Source organism: Bombus pyrosoma, linkage group LG7 (genome assembly GCF_014825855.1).
Source record: "Bombus pyrosoma isolate SC7728 linkage group LG7, ASM1482585v1, whole genome shotgun sequence".
NCBI classification, from domain to species: Eukaryota; Metazoa; Arthropoda; class Insecta; order Hymenoptera; family Apidae; genus Bombus; species Bombus pyrosoma.
In genome coordinates, this window is record NC_057776.1 from 8,392,874 (window position 1) to 8,420,302 (window position 27,429).

Here is a 27,429-nt window from a genome sequence, read left to right on the forward strand (position 1 = left end):
TTTATTAATTTTCTCTATCAGTTTGCAATATCAAAGTGCTCTAATTTTGATAAAAGGATCAAAAGTGAAATCTGAAGACGCCGGGCATCGGTCCTGGTACCTCTCGCATGCTACGCGAACGCTCTACCATCTGATTTTTTTTTTATAACGCTTATTGACCAGTAGATGAATATTACATTTGTATGTTGTTCACAATAAACAATGAACTTCGGTTGTGGGGTGGTTTAGGCAAAAGTACTGATACGTGACGGCTCGACATAGCCATAAAATGTTTTGTGTGTCCAAATTACATTTTTTATTGTTGTAATTATATAACTTAGATTTAAGTCGCTGTAGGGCGGTGCTTATATACGATATCGTTTTTTTCTTCCAATCTCTGTTCTGAAAACCTGATCGCAAAAACAGGGCAGTTCGGGCACTACCATCTGAGCTACGCCCTTTTGGTCTGATGCATTTAAATTGTCATTGTAGATTTATAATGTAGTCCAGTTTTAGTGAAAGGAGCAAAAATTTATTTTGGAGGCGCCGGGTATCGATCCCGGTACCTCTCGCATGCTAAGCGAGCGCTCTACCATCTGAGCTACGCCCCCTTCGATTTTATTAATTTTCTCTATCAGTTTGCAATATCAGAGTGCTCCAATTTTGATAAAAGGATCAAAAGTGAAGTCTGGAGACGCCGGGTATGGATCCCGATACCTGTCGCATACAAAGCGAGCTGTCCACCATATATGTTATGCCCCCCCCCTTTTAGTTTAGTTTTCTGCCTTTATCATTTTGTAATATTAATGTGATCCAGATTTTATAAAATAATAATAAAAAAAAAATGAAATTTCTGGAGGCGCCGGGTATCGATCCCGGTACCTCTCGCATGCAAAGCGAGCGCTCTACCGTCTGAGCTACGCCCCCCTTTAGTTTTACTTCTTTTACTAATAGTCTTATTTTTCAGTATACTTTTTAAATGATTGATGAAGTTTTTTTGTTTATATACAATTGTTTGTTACATATTTATATCCTTAATGTTAAATTAAAATAAATTAATATTTAAAATTTTCGTTTGTCTAGTACTATGCAACTGATATGTCTCGCGGTGGAGCACGCAGAGAGGGTTGGGGTAGTGCGGAAGCAACGGAGATGGTTTTGAACAATTTATTTTATATAACTGCAAAGGTATCGTATATGAAAGGAAATTACGGCTAACTGCATAACAACAGAAATTTTATTATATAGTTTTCTGATGAGCATCCTAAAGAGACGGAGGAACTTTGGGCAACACTATGTGGTTGTTGGCCTAACAATTTAAAAGTAATCATTCGTTACTTAATCATCGTCTCGGGGATGGCGCCACAGGAACTGCTTCCATATGTATGTAATTGTTTAATCAGAAAACTCATTACTTTTATCTAAATCATTAAATCATTAATTTTATATTTTAGGCGAAGCGTGTTGTCCTGTATTTAGCAAGAGCCCGGCCAGATCGTTTAGTTGACGAGATGATGACTGAATTGCAAACAGTCGAAACATTAAATTGTTTAATCGAAAGAACCGAAACTCCACCTTTTTATAGATTAACTAGTATGAGAAAAGCTTCTTCTCATAGCGATGCTCCAGTTGCTGACCCTGGAAATCCTTCGCGTGATTTGGGCGTTGAAAAAGGTACCATTCATACTAAAAGGCACTCAGGCGAAGATCCTGTTAAAACCAGGTAAGATTTATATCAGGCATAATAGTTCGTAATATATTTTTATTAATTCACTTAATTCATGTAATTAATTCATATATTCTACTCTATAGTTCCAAATCTGATACTGCGTTACGGGCACTCGTTGGATTTCAAACCCCAAGAGCGGAAAAGACACGGACTGCGAGCGGTCCGCCAGTTCTTCCGGATGATTTGTCCACTCCTACAACAGAAGCCGAAGTACATTAACTTCGTTATTGACTTTATACTTCAATTTATTTTGCGACTGCCTTTTACTCGATATTTTGTGTTTGATTGTAGTTGACTACAGATGAATCTTGTTACGGCACACGGAACGGACCCGTGGGAGTAAATGGAAAAATTTCCTGTGGTGGAGAAAAGTTTGATATTCCACAGCCACATCCTTTACCAATGCCTGAATATGGTGGATACTTTGCTCCTTTGACGGAATACCTACCAGATAGTTCGCAACCTATAAGTGGATTCCATAGGTAAGGATAGTTATATATAGTTCTATTTAATTTGTACACTAAGGTAACTTTTATAAATAGATTTTTATTTTTAAAAATAAATAATCATTCTGTAGCATACTCAAAACATCCTCATTGCAATGACTATTACGATTATGAATTTCAGATGCAACATTGCCGTTATGCTGCTGACTGACGTCGTTGTTGATGGCATACAACTTGACTGGGCTATCCATGTTCCTTTAATGTTACATATAGTTTTCCTTGGCTTGGATCATTCAAGACCTCTCGTAAGGGATCACTGTCGTTGTCTTTTGTTAAATTTGTTGGTTGTCCTCGGGGATCATCGAGATCATCTCGGCGTAGCACGGGTACTATTGGCATCAAAAACTGAACAATTGGGCTTAGGTCTCTCTACTCCAGCTTTACCAATACTCGAACACAACTTCACTGAGGTTGATCCAGAATTTGACAGTTATCTATACGGTCCACCTCCAGCACCACCTTCTACAACACCTCCTCCATCATCTTCACCACCTCCACCTTCATCTTCTCCTCCTCCTCCACCTCCGCCTCCGCCGCCGCCACCCCCACCGCCTCTTCCACCGGAATCGTCTATATTCAATTCAGCTCCTCCACCACCGCCACCTCCTCCTCCTCCACCACCTTTTCCATCTTCTAATAATGGAACACCTACTCATTCACCTATCCCTAACTTAACATCTACTCCTCCGTTATCAATGAATCACACAAATCAATCAGTTGTGGACAACTGTAAAGATTATTCGAATTCTCATGCATATGGTGAGGAGTTAACATTTACTGTGACTGTATGTATTGTTGATAATATAAAAAGGCTAATACAACAACGTTGATTTTACAGAGTCATCCGTATGCAATAATTGGCCTTCAACTTCAAATTCATCGAATACGGTGCCACCTGTTATTGTCACACCAGAAGACGCAAATAACTGGGTTGGTCCACAACCGGGTCCGAACATGCCAATTCAAGATGTAATCAAATCTTTGATCAATTTCTTAGCATCTCGGTACGTTTATAAGTAGATATATTTTTGTAAATATTTTTACAAAATTTGAAAGCACGTTTTTCTATAGGATAAATCAACCATTGTGGAACTATGAAGATATGACTGCCAAAGTATGGTGGGTTCGCAGTGCTGAACAATTAACAGTATTATTGCGACATATATTGCGAGTCTTTAGAGACTCCTTACCCCACGCTCTGGTTAGTCAACGTTGGGCACAAACTGCATTACAATTAGGTCTATCCTGTTCGTCTAGACATTATGCTGGGAGATCTCTTCAAGTATTCAGAGCATTACGAGTTCCTATTACATCTCGAATGTTATCTGATATTTTATCTAGATTGGTAGAAACAGTTGCCGAACAAGGAGAAGATATGCAGGTACATGGTGTATCTATCTTTTTATAATATTTATATGAATATTTTTATAATGGCTACAATTCTGTTCCTTTAATTTGTGTATAGGGCTATGTAACTGAATTGTTATTAACACTTGAAGCAGCTGTCGATTCGCTAGAATCCGACTTCCGACCTTTAGATTTTATGAAAGAAATATTTAAGTCTACTCCAAATCTAAATAATAAAGATCCAGCTTCGGGTGGTTTAATTGGTGGAAAACGAAGTCCAGGAGGAGGTAATGGATATCCAGCAGGTCCACATATGTTCTCTCACTTAAATCAAGGTGGTCATACAAGAAGTACCAGTTACTCAGTCAGTTACTGTATGAAAAAATCAAGTGGTGGTAACTCGGCAGCAAGTGAAATAAAAGGTATGTGACATTTGCATTAATAGCCATACATAAATTGTAATATGTAATATGTCGAATATTTTTTATAGAATTAGATAACAGATGCAATAAATATCCCAATTCTAATCTTTCACGCTCGAGATCGGCTCAATCTCTTAAATTACTGGGTGATTCAGCAACACAAGATGATAAAATGACTATTTTGGCACAGCTATTCTGGTTATCGGTGTCTTTACTCGAATCGGACTATGAGCATGAATTTCTTTTGGCATTGAGGCTGCTTAGCCGTGTACTTCATAGATTACCATTAGATCGACCAGATGCTAGAGATAAAGTTGAAAAATTACAACAGCAGCTAAGATGGAACTCATTTCCTGGTGTACATGCACTATTATTAAAAGGATGTACTAGTCCCAATACATATGAACCTGTCGTAACATTATTATCTCAGTTCACTCCATTATTGGATTTGCCAGTTGTTGATCCAACCCAAAGCCTCGCGTTTCCGATGAACGTTGTTTCGCTCCTTCCCTATATGCTTTTAAATTATGAAGACGCTAATGAATTGTGTATTAGAAGCGCAGAAAATATTGCACAAGTAAGTATCATTATATGTTATAGTAACTTCATATGTACTTTTATTTATAAGGAGGATACAATGTTTCTTTATTTATAGGTGAGCGCCGAGAAAGGAAAAAAATTAGAAAACTTAGGTACTGTCATGACGTTATATAGTCGACGTACTTTTAGTAAAGAAAGTTTTCAGTGGACTAAATGTGTTGTCAAATATTTATATGATACATACGCTCATCTCAGTTTCAATATGCTTGCTTTTCTGGTCGAAGTATTGGAGAAAGGTCCAGGAAGTGTTGCGTTACCTGTGCTTAGTATTATACATTGTATGTTACATTATGTTGATTTAGCTTCGCAAGCAGCACAACCGATCAACACTGAACTTCTGAGAGTGATTTCAAAATATGTTGAGGTATGATTAGAATTCCATTTCAGACAAAGAAATGAAATAAGTCACAATACTTATATATAGCTTTCTCATAAGCAGATGATTGATAATAATGTATGTAATGTTAGGGTCCCCACTGGAAAGAAGCCCTTAAAATATTGAAGCTAGTAGTAACAAGATCATCAACATTAGTAGCACCACCTACATCAGTACATGCATCATCTTGGGAATCTTCAATATCATCTCCACATCCAAGTTTCACCGATACCGAGATATTCACCAAAAAAGAATTACCCGGTAAAACGCTACTCTTTAATATACGCTTTGCATGGATGTGAACGTAAAAAATTATTATGTTTTGTTTTTCCTCTTACAATGCGGAACACGCTCACTGCATGGATTGCTTATCTGACGATGCTCAGGTTGCGATAAAAATAATAATAATAGTAAATTGTAAATTGTTTACGAAATATAGTTACTATTTTTTTAATCAAAATTAAATTTTATTACCACATAGCACGCTTCAAATAAATCTAAATTTCTGTGAACTCTTTTATCGATTTATTTTTTTTCAAATACACATTTTTAGAAAAGGTAAAATTTATTTGTTAAACAAATATTAAGAATAATTAATATGATATTAAATAATACAATTTAACAAAGAACTCAAACAAATATTAAAAATAATTAATATGATATTAAATAATACAATTTGAGTTCTTTGTCATAAAATTGAATTGTTATGTTCTATTCGTAAATAGGAAGGACTATGGATTTCACGTTCGATTTATCACAAACACCCGTAATTGGTAGACGGTGGTTAATACGTCAAGGAGTTGAAGAAAAATCACTTAGTTCTCCCCAATGTTCATTATCTCTTTCGCCAGCTGACAGTAATGCGGTTTCCGGTTGGAAAAGGCCATGGATGTCACAGGTTTGGAAAATAATATTAAATAACATAAAATTTGCAAATATGATATTTAATAAAATATATATATTCCAGGGTCGTGTTAGAGAATGCTTGGTAAATCTTCTAACAACATGCGGTCAACGAGTTGGACTACCAAAGAGCCCATCTGTAAGTTTATATTGGAGAGAAACTGTTTTCAAAAACTTGTCTGTGCTACATATATTTCATTCCAATAGCTTTCAACCAAATATTATATCTTTTAACTGATTCTGGTTGTGTACCCCTTTTTAGGATGAACACATTAGTTCAATGACATTATATAGCAAGGTAACAGGTTTCTTTAAATGCAGTCTGCACTCATTATCACGAGAGTAAAAAAGAATCTGTTTATTTTCATATGTGATGTCCTATCAGTTATATTCACGCTTTAACATGCTTCGTGCAAATACCTAACTTGCACAAAATTTTGGAAACGAAAGAAAGTCTCTATTATCTGTAGGATTATCTATGTATAGTAGATTTCTGTGTAGCATGTTAATTGTATGAAAAATGGTGTATCAGGATACAATGTACGCGTGCATTATTGCAGTCTTTACGTTATCGCTATATCAGTTGAAATGAGACATATATAAAAGAGTTCAGTAATGAACACGTAAATGCACAATAATCGCTAAAGTTCACAGCATTGTCACATAGTAAAGACAGAAATTAAGATGTGTCAGACAAAGTCCCTGTTCTCGTTTTTCATGATTCCTTCTATTAACTAAAGATTAAACATTTATAACGCAGGTAATATTCAGTCAAAGTTCAGACCTAATGGAAAGACAATCATCTATGGCTTCTTCAACGGAAGAAGTGTCTGGTGCAAATAACGATTTGAGCGGAGGTTCAAGAAGAGACGATGAACAATTTGGCGTATTTAAAGACTTCGATTTTCTTGAATATGAAAGCGAAAGTGTTGAGGTGAGTGTTTCATTTAAACATGTTTATACATATATTGTTGATATAAATTAACTTGATTTTAAAATAAAAAATATCTCATTTATGTATTACAGGGTGAAAGTACAGATAATTTCAATTGGGGAGTAAGACGCCGTCCTCTCAGCGAGGGAGAAGAAAGAGAACCAAGTTTAAGGCAATTTGAAGAAAGTTTAAGTGAAAAGACTCAATCATCTAGTAAACACACCAGTCGGGTAAATAAATAAAATTTTTTTTAATAATTCTAATAAATTAATAAGAATCAGAGTATACAATATCAAAATTGTAGCGCGGTGTTGCGGAAGAATCATCAGATGACGAAGCTGGTTCAGAATCACCATTAGATGAAGTACCCGGTGGATCTGGAGCAGGACAGGAAGCAAACAATATACCTGGAATGTTCCCACCATCCTCCCTATCTTTAATACCTAGTCGTACTCGACATGATTCTTCGACAAGGTCTGACACATCGTAAGTTTCTTATTAAACCAAGCAAAAAAATCTGTTTTATTGATGTTCGTTCATATTTCATATGCAGTGGCTCTAGTGCTGGAGATTTAGGAGATGTGACTCCTTGTAATGCATCACCAAATCTGTCAGCGTTAATGCCTTTTAGACAAGTTGTAAGAGATGACGCGGAAGAAATTTGGCGCCAACAGATTCAAAATCTAATCACGCAATCCCTTTATAATACCTTAGATTTCTTCCAATTATTGGGCAGAATTTTAAGGGTAATTATATTGTTTGTTACAGTTATATGTATTTTAATATTGATAAATTAATACCTTATATTATTGTTATCAGGATGTAAGCAGTAAATCGGTCACTCTTACAAGAGAAGCTAGTGCCTTATTGTGTAACGGCAGTCCTGCCTCCACTCAATTAGGCTATCATTTATCTAGTCACGCGGAACTACTTAGTTCAAAAGCCGAACCACCTTTAATTTGGTTTTCGATCGCAATTTTCGCAAATCAAAGATTAAATGAATCATTGCGTTTTGGAATGTTAGAAATTCAAGAGCATCTTGAGACATTCCTTGATAAAAAAGATCATGCTACCGAAGTAAATAATTGCTTATTAAATATATGCACATATGTAATTATTACTAATATATAATTTTTCAGTGCTTGGAAGCAGCCAAAGCAGCGGCAAAACTCCAAGCATTAGGTAGTGGTCATACAACAGAGGCAGGCCTTGAAGAAATGCTCTTAGACTTAGGCAGAGCACTCTATAAACTTCATCTTCAATTGTTATTATTAATCGAAGCTTCAAATAAGATGCTAGGTACTCTCATGAATGCTGCACGAAACGTACAAATTCCGCTTTTAGATATATCCGCAGAAATTGCGAATATGAAGATTGCTCTGAGTAGAGCACTTGAAGAGAGTACAGAGAGTGAAAGAGGGACACCAACTCCAACGCCTAGTCCTAGTCCTTTGCCCGGCACTGGTGCTGTGGAAGAAGTTGCTCGTGTCGCAGAACTACTTAGAAACGCGCGTTGGTGTCCTGCGCTTGAAGCTGTAAGGCTGCATAGAGCTCAATGGCCAGGAGATCCTTTTCATGATGATGATGACGTAACGACTGCTGTTAATATGTATTGCAAATATTTAGGACAAGATAGATCTGGTAATATACCGAATCATACACTAAATCATCCTAAAATAGATATTATATTTTGTGTAAAATAAAAATTGTTAGAATATTATGTATTTTATGTTAAAAATATTATACAATAAAAATTAATTATCACATTTTTTTTCAGATATTTTTGTGGTTACACGAAAGGATGATGAAATGTCAGAAATATTTAGTAGATTGATGGAAAGCTTATTTCAAGTTTTAGCGGCTGTTACAGGTTTGGAAGCATCAACAAAGGCGGCACGGGCTCAGCATGATCATCCTAATAATACGAAAAATGACTGTTGATTTAACATAAATTTTAATGTATCATATATTATAGACAGTTATTTGTCTAAATTCAAGTCTTCGTATAGTTTAATTGTATCGTGCGTTTTATTCGTGTATCTTGTATACAATCATAGACGTATGTATGTATGTATATCGCGAAGTAATCGTATAGACGTTAAAAAAAACACGCACGAGCGGAAGCACCAAATTGTCGATTTTGTCGTTTCTTTTTTTAACACGAACGTAATGACATATGTAAGTTCGGTGAAATAAATTTTTGGAAACTCAAAGAAAATATTCCATTCTACAATTTTCACATCCTGTAAATATGCTTTTACATAAACACTCAGCATATAATATCACACCTGAAGCCGACGGTCACTTGTATCAATGCTATCGTACTACAACAGACTTTATTAAAAGATTCGTTGATCAGGCAACGTTAAATGCATTCAAGATAATCAATAACTTGGTTTGTAAAAAATTCTTTTCATCTAATTTTATAATGTTGAAATTTTCAAATACAGAATTTAACAGGGTGAACTTACTTTTGACAATGTGACTGGTATAACTACACGGAAATTAGGCTATTTCGGTAATGAATGGCCTACGTGTGGCAGTTTGACCGCACGAAATGGATTAGAAACTGTGACAAATGAAATGAAATCGTGGAATGCATTATCAGTAAGACTTCGATATATAAAGATTTTTATTTATAATAAATCTTTAGACGAATATTTTTATACAGTGTTCCTGTAGGCTTTGAAGGATTGGATGTTCCATGTAAACTTCATGGGTCTTCAATATAAATATAATATTGAAATTTATACATACCAAGTTCTTTGGAGTGTACCTACTCCAGCGTATCCCGAACCTCAAGTCACAGTCAGTGTATTCTTCCACATCGCTTCGAATCACACTTATCCTCCTCATTTTCCCCTCGATGTGAGTTACCTTTACTACGAATAATAATTGAATAAATTTAATACCATACATTTATTTATTCCTAGGTTTCCTACATTTTCGAAGGACATCAGTTTACACATACTTTGAATATGATTTTCAGACCTAAATGGCTTTATGATATTTTAGATATGAAAACAATGATGTTTAAAACATTCAATTTTTAATATTATACATAAATATAAATTACTTTTTGCTATACGATATCTATCGTTATTCTTAAAGTTCAACTGACTTCGGTTGAAATACACTCTGCAATTGCAGTTTAATTTACATTTGAACACGTAAAACTTTTAGCGAGGGTAAACAATAACGAGTTTAAGAGGCATATGCAAAGTATCGTAAAAGTAAGGGTGTCGTATTCCTCGAAAATGGGCACAGGCCTGCTGCACTCTGGTTGAGTGGCAGACGTAGGTTTATTTCAATTGGTCAAGCAGCAAGAGCAGGTGACAACTGCAAGGGAAAATACAACTACCTCGGCCGTTGCTTTTAGTTTCACTTACACCGCTTACAACTACTGATCAGCATTGATTTTGGTAAAATATAATATTTCTAAGACAGCAACTTTGATTCATTCTTACCAATTCTCAAATAGTCGTTCTCCATTTTTTTGTAATATTATCTATTTCATAAAAAAAAAACAGTAATTCCAAACAGACTCTCCCACAGAGTATATGCAGAGCACTTGTCGCTTCGAAAGGATCTATTTAAATTTTCATCGAGCACATCGAGGAGGTGTAAACCGTGCGTTGGTCTTTCGGATGGTTTCTCTCTCTCTCTCTCTCTCTCTCTCTCTCTCTCTTTCTCTCTCAATCTCAATCTCTCTCTCTCTCTCTCTCTCTCTCTCTCTCTCTGCTTTTTTACATGCCATTCGGTTTCGGTGATACCACGACAAATAGAAGACAATTTCAAAACCTGAGAGGGACTTCACCGAGCTCGCGTGCACATGGTGGTCGGATGACACTGGGAGGTCTGTGTTTCTCGGCAGGAGCCTGGAATATCGACAACCACGTGTCGAGCATATCTGACTCGATCCACGCGTCGTGTACCCCTTTAGTCTCACTAAATTAAGTACGTAGTAATGTTTAGCAGTGTACGCACTTTAAAAACATTTATACTTTGTCGTATTTATATTATACTATATTTCTCTCGTATTTAACAATAACGATTTCTGTATAGTATTATAATGGACGCGTGTTAAAAGAGTAAACGGGTTATTAACACGAGTAGGTGTTAATGTAGAGTAGGTTAGTGTGTTAATAGCTTCATCATTTTCCTTCCGTTTCCTTCTGTTACTGTAACATGAATCGGCACAGTTGTGAAGAGGATCGCGTTCTTTTGACCCAGCAGGTTGCAGGTCAAAAAAGATTTGACTTCCGAAACCCAAGTGGAAACAGGCCAACAAGTGCTGCAGTTCTTTACAGTGATCATGTTACCAACGCATTTACAACTTCGTTAGAATCATTATCCTCTTGTCAACCGTGACCACTAAAACATAAGACCTAATTTACTACTAATTTATTAGTATTAATCGAATATTAATTTTTAATTAATACACGTAATTTTACTTTCTATACCAAAGCCACGCAAGGCTACTATAAAGAAAAAAGAAAAATAAATACGTGCTTTAATAAATAATCAATGAAAATATGTGGGTCAAAAGTTAAACGGCAATACCGGGACCAACCACTGTTGCCTATTTATACGGAAAGAGTTTTTTGTCCGGTCCATGTCCTAAACATCACATCCGCCGAGGTGCTTCCTCCGCGAACCGTGTTTTACCGTGATCGTGGCTAACTGATGAAGGAAACGCAACAGGAAAGACAGAGAAAGAAGGCGAAAGGAACCACCGCACCGCCTCACTTTCAACAGCTTCAAACATCCGCTGCACCAGCCGCCGCCAGATCTCGTTTACCTCTCCTCCGTTTCCCCTTTAGCTCCTTCTCAAAGAGACACACGCGTCCCTTCCTCTTCCCTCTCTGCCTTTTGATTTCAAGGGTTGAAGAAGCCAGATAACAATCTCCATCAAAATTGAAGAATACCTTTGAGTAATTAAATACAACGAAAAACATATATATTCTCTCAAAAAAGATTTTACCTTAAAAGATTCGTTTCGATTAAGTACTAAGATATTAATCTTTTCCAATCTAATCTCAAGTCGAACAACCAAAATGACCTCGAAATCGTTCGTCTTAGTACCCAGCAATATGTCTAATATATCGCGTGACTTTGAACGTAGCACACATCTGGAACGAAACGAGTGGACATGTCGACCTCCTTCGAAGAGAGGAGAAACAAGAAGGGGGATGTCCGTCGTGCGTGAACGGTGAGACACGTACCCACGTGCAAGGCTACGTCTTGAATCACCAGCTGCCGATTCGCCGACGACTCCAGGAACCCTGGAGACGAACTAAAATTAGCGACCAGCACCCCCGCCTAGCCCTTACATGGCCACGTCACGGACACACGCGCCGCTACTTTCAGAGAAAGAAAAAAAGATGAAGGAAACAATAATAATCACGGTCCGAGCGGCAGGAGTCGATCGTGTGCGAAATGTCACAGCTGGTGCAGTTGGGTGACCAATCATTTGTACGGGTAAGATTGACGATAAACGTATCACCCGTAAGAAATAGTTAACGCGTATGAAATTATGATACAAATATTTTTATTTCTGTTCGATTGCAAATGCAATGACGATATATTGTCCCCCGTTATTAGAATTTGCTGTTATCAGCACTAGACCAATATATGTTATGTGTTTCTCTGATTATTCATAAAATTAAAAATGAGCTTAGTATTTTTTAAAGGGCAAGAATGATCTATTAGTGAGCAATATTTGTTGCTTTGTAAAGTTTTAGTAGTAAATGTTTGATCCCTTTTATCACTCAGACAGGAAATATCGTAGGGTGGATTAAGGAACCACATGGCTCCTGCATGAATGAATACTGTAATGAACTTGCTCTACTCGTGATAAGACAATCATCCAAATGAGATTCCAGCCAAAACTGTTATAAATATTGTAGGGGTGGTTAGTTTCACCACTGTTAATTTTCCGAAATGCTTGTTTGTAGCTTGTAGTCTAAATGTTTAACAATGAAGAAACGGTAAACATTTTGACATTCATCTACATTATAGCAAGAACGATGGTAGTGAAAGTGTATCCAGATGTCTGGAAGTGGTCAAATTCAGTTTAGTTTAGAATAACGGACCACCTCGCATTCCTTTCGCGATCGATCTTCCGTCAAATAAGAATCCATGGAATCTGTTTCTATCGCGTACACTTCAAGTTCATTGTCCTCGATATCTGGAAGGGCATAGAACCTCGAAACGAGAGATTCTTTTGGTTTCGTCGTAGTACTGGAACTCCATTCCAAGTACATCTGCGGCAAGCGGATGCAGCCTGCATTTTATGGCCGCCCAATGCAACCGATTCTCATTCGTGCACCCGTACTCACACCCTCCACCACTTTCAGCACGCGGTACAACGACTTCTATAATTAGATTTCCTTCCCTTTAGCTTAGACACCTTCAAGCATGATCTCCATTTGCCCCGTGAATCGCAGAAACCTACCACCTGGGTTGCAAACGTTATTGAAGGTTCTACAATTAACAAGGTTAATTTCTCTCGAAGGATTGAAAATGAAATTGAAAAAATACCATTGATCATAGGATATAGAATCTTATCATTCAAAGGTAGATCAACCTATGGATAGATATTGTCCGAAACAATATACACGGTCATCCAGCAATCACTTGACTTGTGTCGTGTTTTGCATTTAAATGCCGACCATGATGTCGGTATTCCAATACCGATCTACACGTTCAGCGTGCTGACATTAACGGCACACACGCAGCTACGTTACAGGTTTCACGCCAGCTATTTCGAACAGGTTGCGCTCGGATCTATTTTTCGATCATTGGCATCGACTGGATCCACGGATCCACGCTTCTGATGACAGGTAGCCAGAAAAATAATTGAAACGACGACGATTAAATCGAGACGCGATCTATAAATGTTGTGTCACGTGCCAAAATGTAGTATCCTCGTAATTATAAATGGTTAATCGTTGGTGGTCGGCCAGGAGTTTGCAAAATGGTCATGGTTTTAATTTCGTGAATTCATGCTCATCTAAAACGTCATTAGATGCATCTAATTTATCTTCTTGTATTATTATTTAATTTTATTTACATGCTTCTTTGATTATTCTTTGCATCTAATTAACAATATTTATCATTTTGATTAGTTAGTCTTTCGTGTACTACTATATTGATAGTGTATCTTTTCTCCTATTATACATTGTTGTATGTTTACAAACAAGACAAAAACTATCTTTCTTAGCTTCACGAAGTGTCTTTCATAAAGTGTCATTAAACGCTCTTGGCACGAGGCTCTCGCTTTCCTCGTTGGCAAATCCTACGTGGTCCTTTAAGATCACTGATCAATAATGATAACTGATCCTAGAAACCACCTCATATAAAGTATTGTAAACTCTCGTAACAATAACAGAAACTTCTCAATGAGAAATTTTGAAATCAGTATCCCAAAGCCGAAAGAAGGAATTTGGTTGTGCAACAATGGCGCTTCTTTCCGAGCATTGCCAAGTTCGTAATCGTCATCGAAGTAGATACAAATGATTGCTGAAACGTCATGAATGAAATTTTTCTATATATATGTAAGAATAAAAAATATAAAAAATATAATATCCTAAAAATAAAATTTATGTACAGATTTTAAGACCAAATGAATGTATCGTAATACGGTAACGATGATGTTTCTTATTTATGAAAACGTTTCATAACATGAAAAAATAGACTAAAAATTTTGTACTACAAACCTTGTGGACTTTGCACGTTGTAGCAGCTTGGCAACCCAGTACGATCCGTCCCTGATCTGCATGCAAATACGAGCTATACTTAGAGATGTCCGATTTCCCTCGTTACAACAGATCGCATTTTCGTCTTCATCGACCTTAATCATTCTTCGTAGAATTTTCATACAGTAATGTTTTCAGACAACGCTAATGCAATGCGATTCGAAAAATGTTTCTCGCTTCGTTATTAAACAAAAATTACAAGTCTCTCTTTCCTGTGGTTTCCGTGTAGTAAAACGGTTACTAGTTCTTCCCATGTCATTCATTAATCGCTACGGAAACTGTTTAAAGGATTGAGATAATGTGCAACGAGCATCTTCTTGAGCCTGGATTCTTCAATGAGCCACTAGAAAGAGGAAATCTGAATGAGCTACCTACACGTATACGTGTACCGAGCAGACGCAAAAGGTCACTTAAAATATTTTTTATGAGACCAGAAACAACCTGGCGCATGAATTGGCCTTTAAAATTCTACATACTTTACTTTTTGTAAACCATAAATTTAGCTTCATGAATTAACTAAATTAACTTATAAAACACTATTTATTTGTACATTAAATGATATTTAAATAATTACCATTAGCGTCAGTGTCAAGAACATCATAATATCTGTGTTTATCTCGCATAGTAATATTGGTAAACATTTCTCGACTAATTTACAAATTACGGTATCTCAAATTATGTGACAAAACACCAGCCTTTCATCTCGTACGCGCGCGTAAACTCAAGATGATCACGTGTAAGAGATGAATGCATGTGTGTGTAAAGGGAAGCTGCGATGGAAAAAGAAGCGTAAAAGAAGGGGAAGATAGGAAGGAGAGAGACAGAAGAAGGGCGCGTGTCGGTCGCGTGCCCGTTGCCGCTGGTGACTCGGTGTCTGCGACCCTCCTGCCCTTTAACCCCTCTTACAACTTTTCCATGGACGAACGTTTGAGTGGGGACAATATAATCACTAGACCTTTAAACGTATCCAAGTTTTCATAATCTCAGTATAATATGAACGATTAACACAGGTATCAACCCCAATTATTTCCTACTCTTTCATTTATTCTTCTAATCTTTTCTTCTTTAACTAGCATATTAATTTTTTCACAGTAAATATGTAGTATATTATACGTAACTTTATCAATTTATTAAGTAACTTTTTTTACAATACCGATTAAAAGTGCGTAGAAGAAAGAATTCCATGAATCCACCAGCAAACTGTTCAGGACTACGACCTCAGTCCCCTCATCGTCTAGTCCACTTCCTCTTTTTCCGTCCCCTTCATTTTTTTCATCTCTCCTTAAAGCCGTCTGGAATACGGCAATGGAAGAAAGAGAATCAACGAGGGAGGATCAGCGTGGCACGTGGTCCGTACGCGAAGCGATAGAAGGAACCACCTACTGCAACAGGAGATGTATCCCATCAGAAAACAGACACTCGGTCGAATAATCATCGAACGGCACCCGTGCGTCGTGTTAACGGTTCATCCTTCTTTCTTTCACATCCTAGCGCTTCCGATGTTTGATGCGGGAGACGGAAGTCATTAACATTCTCCAGATCTCAGACGGGCAATAATCTACATGATCATTAAGTATATTTCAGTCAGCGTAGATCAATGAACAGAATTCTATCTAATATCATTTGTACTAATGTTCGTGCATTCGTCAATGCCAATTAAGAACACTGATCGTGACAAAGTCTTTTTGTAAAACCTCATATCTTGATTACTTTTTTCAATAGAATTTCGGGTGTCCTTATTTTTATGATCATTTAAAGATCTTATACGTCAGTATATGTAGATACGTAAAATCAGCTGACTGCTCGATAAATTCCTGTGCTCATACCGGTTGCGACGAATTTAAATGCATCGTGTACGTCATTATGAACCATCGTTGGTTCTTTTGTTGCAAAAAAAAAGCTTACGTGAATATAAATCCAGCAACAAGAGGTTTCAAGAAAAAGGATAGCCCGATCTCTCTCACTCTTATGTGTTTGTCTCTGTTGTGTCGATCAAGATCGCAGACGGTCCGGCCGAGTGTAGAATTTCGTCGTGAAATTTGTGAATGAGCCCTCGTGACTCGCGCATTTTGAATGGAAACCGACAGGCCGGTTTTTACGAAAGCAGCACTATGCTCTGGTACAGGATGCGGGTGCGGACGAAGGGGGTGTATGCTCATTTTTATCCTTTTTAATTCTTTTTTCTCGTCGTTAAAGGAGATAAGAGGGGAAAAGGAAGAGAGAATACCGCCAGCTGATCGCCTCCGTCTTTGAAAAGATTGTGCAAAATGCGAGCACGTGCTCGTGTGTGTGACCCTTTTTAGATTCGCATGCCTGCTTGCCACCTGCGAAGCTATTTAGTTCTATAGTCTGATCGGCATGCAATTAATCTACGAATTACTATACTTCCGTCCTCTTTATAAATTTCATTATTCTGCATGCTTTTCTGAAATTGATCATTAAATTATTCTTTATTTTCTGGTGTATATACATAATAAAAATGTAATATATTAGATATTCGCATATAAATTGATTTTCAGATGATTTTGATGAAATTTATAAGACTTTCTTTACGTAAAAAAGCTTTGAGTAAAAATATCTATTCATTGATCTTAATAGATAGTAAGTGGCGACGAATCGCAAGAAAAACGATATAAAGAAAGGGAACAAATCTGAGGGACGAGAGGGGTGAAACAGGCGGCTGTTCGCCGTCTCCGGAAGGAACTGTCTCCCTTTATACCCAAAGACATTCCTCCAAACATGAACCAACGTGCTTCGTATGACGGCGTTCTCCCCTTGTAGGAGCACTTCCACGGACATCCCCACCCTGTGTTAACCTCTTGCACCCGAAACTAAATTAAGGGCCGTTCCGGTTGATATTTTTTAACCTTCTAATACTCCTTTCTTCTTTCTTTCTTGTCTTCACCTTATTATACATCGAGATTCATAAACTTGTATTTGATTACAATCAAATACTAATACTAATACTATAGTATCTCACGCAAGTTTACTAAATTAATAATTTAGATTCTTATATTGTAAAGCCACTTTCTTGGAATTTTAAGAATTCATAGAAAACCATCAACTTTACATAGAACAGGTATGTGCATACAATGACTCATGTACTGAAAATAGAAAATTGTCATCTAAAACCCGGTGTCGTTGCACCCTAGGTCCTAGAGGACGTGTACGGTGGCTAGAAGAGGAGACGGATGAAAGTTGGAAGTACACGTAGACGACTGAAAATCTCGTCTGGCTCGTTGCCAAGATCTTCGAATCTTGTCATCTTCTTCATCCACGTCTTCTATTCTTCAGCACGCACTTCTCCCCGTACATTTGCTGGAGGCAATCAATTAAATAGTTCTCATAGCTTCTATCTTTCTATCTCCTGATGCCTTTTACCATTCCGTACAAAAGTATAACTTCGCGTAGTTCTTACATTGACAAATAAAATATTTTTTTTATTAATACATTCAGCCTTAGTGCGTTTTATCAATTATCGTTTCAATTCTACAGTAGAAAGAACAACTTTAATCGTAAAGAATGGAAGGTTTCAGAAACATCGAGAAAAGATAATAATATAGAAAAATGGTTAGATAAATGAAAATAACATGAGAAGGATATCAATTTCGAGAAAGGGTAAAACGATAAAACGAACTTCCGGTAGTACTACATTTCTTTTATCGCGATCGTCTAATTTTGGTCAAAATTAGCGAAGATGCGTCATCCTTTACGAATTCTCGAATCGTGAATTTAGAATTCCAATCTGTACGTTCTACCTTGTCCCGCGAGTGACCGTGGAATAGAAGAGAGGTGGTTTACCCGAAGAACACGACAGCTGCATCGAGCCACCGGCCTGAAAATAGCACGGCAACCCCATACTGAGGCCGAAGAGCGAAGTCGAAGCCCTCTCCCTATGTCGGTATATACTTCGGTTAAAAAGCCACCCACCTACGAGCCTTTTAAATAGCGATCGCGTGCTTTTCCCTTTTTTTCCAGCAGAAAACTTCTCGCTAAATGACATGGTCGTGGAAAGAGGGAGTGTACCGACGCTGATTTATAAGAAGAACCAGGCGTTTCCGGATACTTTTCGAGACGATATTTGACACACTCGCCGAAACATTTATTTTTTTACCGAACGATCGAAACGGAATAGGATTGCACTTAATGACGCTGTTTTCCTTATCGAACAAAAAAACATCCCCTTCCTCAATTTCCGAGGAACTTTTTCCCTTTCGTTCTGGTCTGGATAACCATTAGGGATAATGTTTATCTGTATCCTCTGAAATACGAGCACTCTGTAATTTTAATTTCTTGCTAATTCGATTGTTTAAACTGAAAAAGATATATGACAATATTTCATTCATTCGATAGTATGTGATGTATAATATATGCTCATATATAGTATAGATAAATCTAAAAACGTATAGTCAGCTTCTGTCTCGTTTCTGTGAAAAATAGCAACGCACGTGGCTTTGCCGCTAGATCCATCCAACTTCTCTTTTTACTTCATCACAATTTACACGTACTTCCTCCTCCGCACCTGGAGCTTCTCCAAGTGCGCGTTTTACGCGACACGTTCCATCGGAAACGCGTTCAGGCACCTGTAGATGCGCCCCGTCCGCTGGTTTATTAACATAGAGACTACGAGGTAAGTTACATGTTACGTATATTTGATGACATGTAGAAATTCGGATGGACAATCCATCGCTGAGAAAAGCTCCTGCGAGTTGCGTCAGTTGGGATGCTCGACACTCGTGACTTTATTTTTAGGCCCGCCGTCGATAGTACCATGATTGCAATAGAGTTTTCGAGACACCTGTTCTTCGAATCATTTCAAAGACGATTAGGGCGTCGAGATTTATTCGATCTAAAAAAATGAACAAAGTATGTAAACTAGAAAGAGAAATATGAAAACGATATTATCTATACATACAACTACATAATATCTTGTTTCTTAATGTCCATCAATTCCTTCTCCAATACAACGTTAGTCTACGATACTTAAATCTGAACCATTATTCTGTTACCTCGAGATTTACGAGTGTCGATAAATGCAGCTTACACTTGGCATCGTATTTTCGCGACGAATAGAAGAGAAGCATCGTGAAACATCGACGCGGGACGAAAGAAGGTGGCGAGCAAATAAAAAAACGACGTCGGCTCTCGCAGTTTCATTGGTGGCTACAGGATAGAAGCAGGTTGGTGCGCTGGGTGGTTCTTCTGGAGCGACGCCAGGCGTCCGCCGAATTTAGCACCGCGACGCTGACTAACTCGCGTGGCATTCATTCAATCGCCGACCAAAAAGCCCGCTGCTTGCATAGTCTCTCGCTGCATAGTCTCTATTTGCACGAACGACGCCACTCACACTTAGAAAATTTCGCTTTCCTTTCCATTTTTCTCCTTTTTAAACGCTCTACGAATCACGTTAAAATTTATCGCGTATGCTTCGATACCTGGAAGCGTGCAACAATCCTTCGTCGTGGTTCATTGTTCAGTTACATCGATAGGAAACGAGGTAATTAATAAAGTCCTTCTCAGCAAAATCGTCTGTGATATTATTATACGATCATGCAGAATATATAATCGATAAAGTGTGACTGAAATAGAAGTACCATTTTATTAATAACAACTTATTATTAATAAAACATTGCAGAGTATCTTAAAATATGATAGTCGCTTCCCATGAAAATATAATGTTTATTTTTAAAAAATTCCATGGAAAAAGCGTGGAAGGTTACAATGCAAGGGATGTTTAAGAATTGTAGCTGATTTCTCGTCATTTGCAGCGAAAGTTTATAATATTCTTAGTATGGTTTCCATCGTTTTCTCAAAATACTTGTAGCATCGAGTTCGAGGAAATTTCACTCATCTCGTAAGCAAAAAGACTGTGTGTCCCGATGAGTCGCGTCTGCAATCTTAGCGCTTTTTCCGTTTCTTCGTCATGGCGGTCAAAAGATGCCGCATACTAAACGACACACGTTCCTTTCCCTTCCCTTTCTTCTTTTCTCGGTTCAGTGGCAGTTAATGAACATCGGACGCGTGCCACGGATCCCACAAAATCTGTCTACCAACGGTGGCTTCGCACAAAAATAGAATGCTATCCCTTCATTTGCCAACTGGTAAATATCGTTTCAATAATATGCTTTCTTTCGTTTGTTTCATTTGTTTTTACCGATTCTCTGGATTCGTGCCTTTAAATCTTAAATATCAACACTTCAATGCAGATACAATTTTATTTGACGACTTGAAAATTATTTCACATTAAAACGATGCTTCGTCCGTGTTGTTAATTGAAAGTGGATGTAAATCTTTTTCGTGACAGCGCCTCTTAGCACCTCGGTTCATATCGAATTTAACGCACTCTAAATCCTCTAATGCACTTTATATGTTTACACCTGTTCATGTCCATCCGGAAGCAGTTTCATAACTCATCAAGTTTCTTAAAGCGAATGCAGTAATAAGAACACTTTGTTCGATTCTTACTGGTTCATCAATATTACATTAGAACAAAGTGTTCAGTGACCGCACATGAGCTACAGGTCGACATTTCCTACGGATAAACGAATACGTAGGCCTCCAACCTACCTTCCCCCACGTATTTCGACCCACGTCAAAGAAAAAATAAATCTTCGTTACGCTTCCTTACGAACGCGCAACAATTCAGCTGAAAAAAGCTCGGTATAATTTTCTACCTTGAAACCATCTAATATGTCTTATATTTCCAAATCAAATCCAAAAATACAGAATTACTTCAAACTGAAAGCTTTAACTACCTATTAAATATTAGAACGAACTTTTAAGGATTCAAATAACACACAAAACGATGTTATCAGTCGATAACATTTCGCAGACTTATTAAAACGAAAATTGTTTTCGAAGCTTGAATGAGAAAAACTTAAATTAAGAGGCCTATTTTGTTTTCTCTTTTCTCGTAATGATAGTTTTAAACTCAGCCAGTATTAAATTTTGATAAAATATTATGTAAAGGAAGTGTTCGAATTTTCAAGAGTATTTTCCCCAATGAATTACATAAAATTTCAATAAAGTAAACATTACAGCTTTCTAACAAACATAACGCAATTTCCAACAAATAAGAGAAGAAACTTCTGGTCGGTATTTAAATGAGCACTTAAGCGAGTGTAAATAAAAGAATGATACTAGGCAAAAATCGTCATTAATTTCAATCTAAAGAGCTTTTAATATTCAATCTTTTACGCGTGTACTCGTGCACAACATTGTCCCCGTTCACGCTCGATTGAAAAAGCGACACGGATGTGCATACAGTGGTCGCACACTTCGCCACCACTCAAACAGAAGCAGCGGCGACACACGAGCCAGTCGGGCACCCTTCTAAGCGCGTGCAACGCGGTGCGCAGCAGCTGAAGAAGAAGAAGACGATGACGAAGAGACGGCGAAGGGTGAGGGAGGCTGCGCTGCTATATGTAGTCCCGAATCTTAGCCGGAGCAACTATTACGCCCGAAATTCTCGAGGCGGACGCACCCCCGTGTTTAGCAACAGGTACAAGATACGCGAGAGATTACTTAAAACCGCGCGCCATCATCTTCAATCCGGGGGTTCAACGTTCGTTCGCGGTATTCTTCAACTTAAAGTAACATTTGCAATTAGTGACCGTGTGTGACAGTGAAGTTAGATCAGACAGATCTAAGGTATGGTTTGTGTGATTCCAAGAGTCAAATAGAGAGAAGAAGGCAAATCACAATAAAGAAGAAAATGCCGAGGGCATTTCTAATCACCCACCGACGATACAATGGAGTCGAAGAAGAGTTTGATGGATCCGGAAGAGGTACGTCCGCTTTCGTAACTGTCTCTTTGAATATTCCTTGCTTATCTCGTGCCAGGAATTTTTTTTCATCTTCTGCGCTGTATCTCCGTTTTAAAAATAAACCTTAACGCGTCCTCTTCGTCGAAGAACCTGTAAAGATTATTATTTCTTATTCATCAATTCGATTTCATGTTCGGTTTTACATGCAGTTTTACGTTCCATTCGGTTTTACGTTCAGCTTCATGTATTCGTCAAAAAGATTTTAGTTATGAGAAAACAGTACGTCGAAAGTTCAAAGGTTAAGGCGAAAGTTCCATTAATGGTAATGCTAGCACCTCAAAAACGTAAATGTAGGCACTCGAGTCGGAGCAAGCAAAATTTTCGCGCTGCTTACGTCCATCTCGTCAATCAAAGTTTTCTGACCACAAGCCAAGAGAATTTGCTGGTCGTTGCTTCGTGATTAAGGTGGTACATCATGCAGATTTAAGAATAGGAGACGCTAGATGCGTCACGAAACTAACACGACGCATACCGTCGCGATGCCGTCAACCCCTCCAAAACTTTCATACAAACGCATATGTATGTGTACATAGAGGTACGCAGAAAATACAAGAATTAAATAGAGAGAGAAGAATAAGTTAGAAGATAGAGAGAGAAAGATAGCTACTCTATTTCTGTTCTCTTCAAAAACAGAGCAGGCGGTATACTCGTGAAGGTGCTTCGTGTTTCACGAAGCGCCTTGATACATGGATTCAAAGTCATAAATATGGATCTCTTTGTTCGGCACGGTTTACGATTTAAATACATAAAGTGTAAGTTAAATTCATAAAAAGAAATTACAGAAATAAGAAATCCTCTGTTCTTTGAGCGAAATTTTTCTATAAGCTTCTGTTAATATGCGCAGAGCGGTACCACCTGTTTCAAGTTTCATCAAAGAGATTGATATATGATACAGAAACGTCGTTTCCTAAAAACCAGTTATAAAGAATGAGGCGCCAGAACATGATGCATTTCCTCGTTGCACAAGAATGACGCGAAAATGTCATTAATTTCAAAACAGCCGCGTACAACGAAATCAAACTATCAATTGGAAGTTCTTTTAGTTTGATCACGAGATTTCCGTTGGAAATTCGCCAACACGCACCGAAATCGTAGAAATCTCCACTAACAATGATAAATGTTTCCACGTGCGGCATTTTGAACTTCCTTCAATTTTATTATCCGACGTGATAACCTAGCGGTAATATCTCATATTGTCTAAATGTTCATACTGTTAAATGTAAAATTCGTAATAATAAAAATACCTTGCTGAGGAATAAAAGAGACTAATGATAAATCTAATTTTTTTCGATCTTTCATAGATTTCAGTCCTGAAAGAGGAGTAAGACTGGCCGATTACAGTGGAAACCATCCAACTTCTGACGGCGCTAGCGAATGCGGTAGCGAAACATCGTCAGATTGTCCCGAAGAATTGTACAATCTCACAAAATTGGCAGAAGTGAGCTTAGCCGCAGCCGCTGGTACGTTAATTCATCCCAACAACGTGATTTATCAGCAACCAGCTTCGCCTAGATGTGCTCAATTTTCGGACAAATGCGGCAGAATAATGACCCCACGAGCAAAACAGCAAGAATCGCAATTTCAAGATCACCCAGAGACCCTCGAAGATGAACAGACACTTGGTGAAAGAACGAGACTCTTCTTCGAGAGGATCGAGTGCGAACGTGAGATTTTACAGAATCGTTCAAAGAGGAACACAGTTTTAGGCATCCACGTTTCACCTCATTCTCATCAGTTGCAAGAGGAACGTCAAAGTCTCGAAGCCTCTGAGAATTCGCTCGATAAAGCTGAATTGGAATCAATTCAGTCCACACCCTCGACTATCTGTCAAAACCGAAGAACAACCTCAACTTCAACGGAGACGTCGAAATCCGAAGACAATGAAGATCACGAATGTCCTGACTGTGGAAAGAAGTACTCGACATCGTCTAATTTAGCCAGACATCGACAAACGCATAGATCTCTTGGAGACAAGAAAGCCAGAAGGTGTCCACACTGCGATAAAGTCTATGTCAGTATGCCTGCGTTCAGTATGCACGTTAGAACGCATAACCAGGGGTGTAAGTGCCATTATTGCGGCAAGTGTTTCTCGAGGCCGTGGCTCCTGCAGGGACACATACGTACTCATACAGGTGAGAATTTATACAAAAATATTATTTTATACGTCGCTGATGGAGTGAATGATGTATTACGTAACCAATAAAATATATAAATACGTCGATTTTTATCAAATAATAATTACCTGCCCACCATGTAATTCAACGACATTTCCCTTTTGTATACTAGGCGAGAAACCATTCAAATGTACGATCTGCAATAAAGCGTTTGCTGACAAATCAAACTTACGCGCCCACATACAAACGCACTCGAACACCAAACCATATGTATGCGGTCGCTGCGGTAAAGCATTTGCTCTGAAGTCATATCTCTACAAACACGAAGAGTCATCATGTATGAGAGCGCATCATCGATCATCTGCGGATAAAGCCGATGGGAATGATCAAAAAGCAACATCGTCGTCAACAAAATCCTGTGCTCCGCTGGCATCTTCTTTGAACAGACTACAAACAACGTCGTGCGTCACGGCATCCCCTACCAGCGTTATCGTTCCACGCCTGGGTCTCAATCGCGATCAAAATAATTCATCTTCGGCATTTTCAGCGATCATTAGGCACACCAGAGTTCCCGATGCATCAGTGACACCTCCGCCATCAAAACGTTTCTACAGAGAGAAAACCCCAGGCGAAGAACGAGAGAGGAAAGCACCTGATAACGCAACCAAAAATCCAGAGTGTGTGTCCAGAATGGTCATTAGAACTTCCGTTATATCCCCTAATCCGGAACATCTTAGTCGCTTCAACAATGACAGTCAAACCTCTTCTAACAGTTACGATTTTTCCGACCCTGCGAGGTCTTCCGCATTTTCCCAGCCGACAACGATGACACTTAATTTAGCTATTGCATAGAATAACCGCATGTCGAAGAAAAGAAGAACATTCGTCCAAAATGCTAGAACAAAACTACGGCAAGTATTTTTAGCGAATAACGATAGCAATATTATCGTACATAGATACACCAAAGATTATTTTATACTCATGAAACGTTCAGTCTGGGTTTGAATGTGTATCATAAGCACGAAAGAACTACAATCTACATCAAAAAATATGAATGATTAAATAATCGTTTCATAGAGATACAAAGACGTAATTACTTACTAGCAACTAGTGTCATTCCTATCAATATTAAGATAAGTTCGTTAAGTTTTAATGGGAAACGTTTGAAATTCTATTATCTTACTTACTGACATCTTTCTATGAGCAATGAGCACCCATTTCTATATAGTTAAATATATGGAGTCAATTTTGAGATAAGTTCAACGAGGATAAGAAATATTATAGAGATTACTTATATTACAAATATTATTCCACGCACCTTCCTAATTAGGGACCATCTAGCACATAGTCATATTAACGATAAAATTGTGAATTATCAATTCCTAGTGTTGTGCCTTAAATACTATTCGTACGTAGTTACAATTTTTTAAAGACATATCACACGTATTAAGAAACAAAAGTAATTTATTGATTTAAAGTGAATTGCAGTGCCTATATGCATACCTATTTTAGTATTAGTTGCATTGATCAAATTTTCCAAGCTCTTCTAGGCAGCTAAAAATTCCTCGAGGCTTGAAACTAACAATACACTGAAGTGTAGATTACCAACGAATACAAATCGAATTATATGTAGACATTCATATAATTGTAAAATAGTATAAAAGTAAGTGAAAAGAATAGAACTATTTTTAGTTCGAGCAATCTGTATATAAGAAATTACATTTTTCGAGAACTTGTAACTTTACAACGCCTTGTTTAAAATGTATGTTAGACGTTTATATTGAACTACATATTTTTATTACGGTGGTCAAATTCAAATTTGGCAAAATTAATCATTGAAGTGTATAAAGTAAAGCGAAAAAATATTGAATAGCAATTAGGATTTCTATTAAAACAACAGATAATGTGGATAAATGTAATTTTGGATCACATTTTTCTTCAAGTATATATCTAAGAAAACACATAGTTTTATATTGTAGTACGTTAATCGCGTTTTTAAATACGAACGCGTATCGTCTGTGATTCGAGTTTTCATAAACGGAACCGGCGGCCATATGCAATCTAGTAGCCCTCTAGTGGTCGTATTATGTAATTAAGAAATTTTTTTGTTTTCGATACGTTACCGATCATCGGTAACGATCTGAGTGTAAACTAGTCCAATCCGATCTGCTATTCTATGCGCAACCCATCGAATTTTTGTTAATTTGTACTGCATATGTACATTATGTATGAAACGGTTCACGCATATCTTTCATAAACTTTCTAATCTTTTTTCGTAATTACTTACATGATGATTTAAGAAAAATGAAATTACTTTTCTCGGCTAAAATAAAAACTTACAAAACGACGGTTGCACAGAAAATCGAATGGCAGCGGTTTTATAATAAAGATTTTACGTAGTTTATCTATTTTTTCACAGTAATGTCATACATTAGAACGCGTGTTTGTAATAACCTGAAATCAAAAGCGAGCACAAGTACTTGTATTCTAGTCATCGATCTATTACGAAGATTAAACATAGAACATTAAATTACATCCCAAAATGTAATGTTATATTGTATAGTTATGTAAAATCACATGTTGTAAATAGCATTCCCTACATTATACATTAGTATATATCTAGAATGTCACAAATAGTCCTAATAATTAACACAATTGTAATGTATTTTCGTTTTACGTATGTAATGTACTATTTGTACATTGGAGTGCCTAAGCAAACATTTTACCAATTTTTCTACGAATTGTGCAAGTTATATCTATTAAAATGAAAAAAATATACGTATAGCTATATATACTTGATAGTGTGTGTAATATTTTTATAAAAACCCATTCTCGTTTTAATTGCTTACAATTTCGCTTATTAATTTTTATCTATATTTTGTTTTTTTCATATTCCAAAATGGAAGAGAAGGAAAACGGAACTATTCAAGAAA

General features: G+C 37.3%; 3 protein-coding genes, 1 long non-coding RNA gene and 2 other non-coding genes across 9 annotated transcripts in view; 3 read left to right on the forward strand and 3 right to left on the reverse strand.

The window, feature by feature from the left end:
• LOC122569598 (protein furry) overlaps positions 1–9,014 on the forward strand; it is a 23,420-nt gene extending 14,406 nt beyond the window's left edge. The window contains exons 25-45 of one of the 2 annotated variants that reach the window (XM_043730863.1): positions 1,063–1,167; positions 1,228–1,362; positions 1,434–1,702; positions 1,792–1,918; positions 2,000–2,190; positions 2,336–2,973; positions 3,053–3,218; positions 3,286–3,595; positions 3,680–3,983; positions 4,052–4,560; positions 4,639–4,947; positions 5,052–5,220; positions 5,685–5,857; positions 5,927–6,001; positions 6,623–6,796; positions 6,889–7,026; positions 7,101–7,282; positions 7,350–7,542; positions 7,616–7,873; positions 7,936–8,437; positions 8,574–9,014. In XM_043730863.1, the coding sequence (XP_043586798.1) occupies positions 1,063–1,167; positions 1,228–1,362; positions 1,434–1,702; positions 1,792–1,918; positions 2,000–2,190; positions 2,336–2,973; positions 3,053–3,218; positions 3,286–3,595; positions 3,680–3,983; positions 4,052–4,560; positions 4,639–4,947; positions 5,052–5,220; positions 5,685–5,857; positions 5,927–6,001; positions 6,623–6,796; positions 6,889–7,026; positions 7,101–7,282; positions 7,350–7,542; positions 7,616–7,873; positions 7,936–8,437; positions 8,574–8,737 (5,091 nt within the window). In that variant the 3' untranslated portion in view covers positions 8,738–9,014. The remainder of the gene's footprint in view (positions 1–1,062; positions 1,168–1,227; positions 1,363–1,433; positions 1,703–1,791; positions 1,919–1,999; positions 2,191–2,335; positions 2,974–3,052; positions 3,219–3,285; positions 3,596–3,679; positions 3,984–4,051; positions 4,561–4,638; positions 4,948–5,051; positions 5,221–5,684; positions 5,858–5,926; positions 6,002–6,622; positions 6,797–6,888; positions 7,027–7,100; positions 7,283–7,349; positions 7,543–7,615; positions 7,874–7,935; positions 8,438–8,573) is intronic. The other variant, XM_043730866.1, reaches the window with a different exon arrangement.
• Trnaa-agc lies at positions 518–590 on the reverse strand. The gene has a single exon. It is a non-coding gene; the product is annotated as a tRNA-Ala (tRNA).
• On the reverse strand, positions 834–906 carry Trnaa-ugc. Its single transcript has one exon. It is a non-coding gene; the product is annotated as a tRNA-Ala (tRNA).
• Positions 9,015–9,047: 33 nt separating the features above from the next.
• LOC122569605 (A-kinase anchor protein 14-like) lies at positions 9,048–10,928 on the forward strand. The gene is made up of 4 exons (XM_043730882.1): positions 9,048–9,191; positions 9,257–9,403; positions 9,479–9,664; positions 9,730–10,928. Exons 1-4 carry the CDS (start codon positions 9,048–9,050, stop codon positions 9,847–9,849), a joined length of 597 nt encoding a protein of 198 aa, XP_043586817.1. The 3' UTR covers positions 9,850–10,928.
• Positions 10,929–11,047: 119 nt separating this feature from the next.
• On the reverse strand, positions 11,048–19,704 carry LOC122569606. Of its 3 annotated transcripts, none has more exons than XR_006317522.1 (5): positions 19,472–19,704; positions 16,462–19,405; positions 15,710–16,114; positions 14,518–14,899; positions 11,048–14,320 (listed from the first exon to the last, which is right to left on the reverse strand). It is a non-coding gene; the product is annotated as an uncharacterized LOC122569606 (long non-coding RNA). The 3 variants fall into 3 exon arrangements; XR_006317523.1 differs by having other exon boundaries at positions 15,710–15,848; positions 15,940–19,405; XR_006317521.1 differs by having other exon boundaries at positions 15,710–19,405.
• A 189-nt stretch (positions 19,705–19,893) lies between these two features.
• Positions 19,894–27,293, forward strand: LOC122569600 (zinc finger protein 668-like). Its single transcript, XM_043730872.1, has 4 exons — positions 19,894–20,053; positions 20,554–22,343; positions 23,684–24,514; positions 24,669–27,293. The coding sequence occupies exons 2-4, from the start codon at positions 22,271–22,273 to the stop codon at positions 25,346–25,348; spliced, it is 1,584 nt and encodes a 527-aa protein (XP_043586807.1). The 5' UTR covers positions 19,894–20,053; positions 20,554–22,270; the 3' UTR covers positions 25,349–27,293.
• Positions 27,294–27,429: the final 136 nt, after the last annotated feature.

Bases quoted from the DNA above. Each gene is read 5' to 3' on its own strand.
- LOC122569605 (XM_043730882.1), top strand. From the start codon at position 9,048: ATGCTTTTACATAAACACTCAGCATATAATATCACACCTGAAGCCGAC. The intron at 9,404-9,478 runs GTAAGACTTCGA...GTGTTCCTGTAG, and splicing joins AATCGTGGAATGCATTATCA to GCTTTGAAGGATTGGATGTT. The intron at 9,665-9,729 runs GTGAGTTACCTT...ATTTATTCCTAG, and splicing joins CTCCTCATTTTCCCCTCGAT to GTTTCCTACATTTTCGAAGG.
- LOC122569600 (XM_043730872.1), top strand. From the start codon at position 22,271: ATGCCGAGGGCATTTCTAATCACCCACCGACGATACAATGGAGTCGAA. The intron at 22,344-23,683 runs GTACGTCCGCTT...GATCTTTCATAG, and splicing joins GTTTGATGGATCCGGAAGAG to ATTTCAGTCCTGAAAGAGGA. The intron at 24,515-24,668 runs GTGAGAATTTAT...TTTGTATACTAG, and splicing joins ACACATACGTACTCATACAG to GCGAGAAACCATTCAAATGT.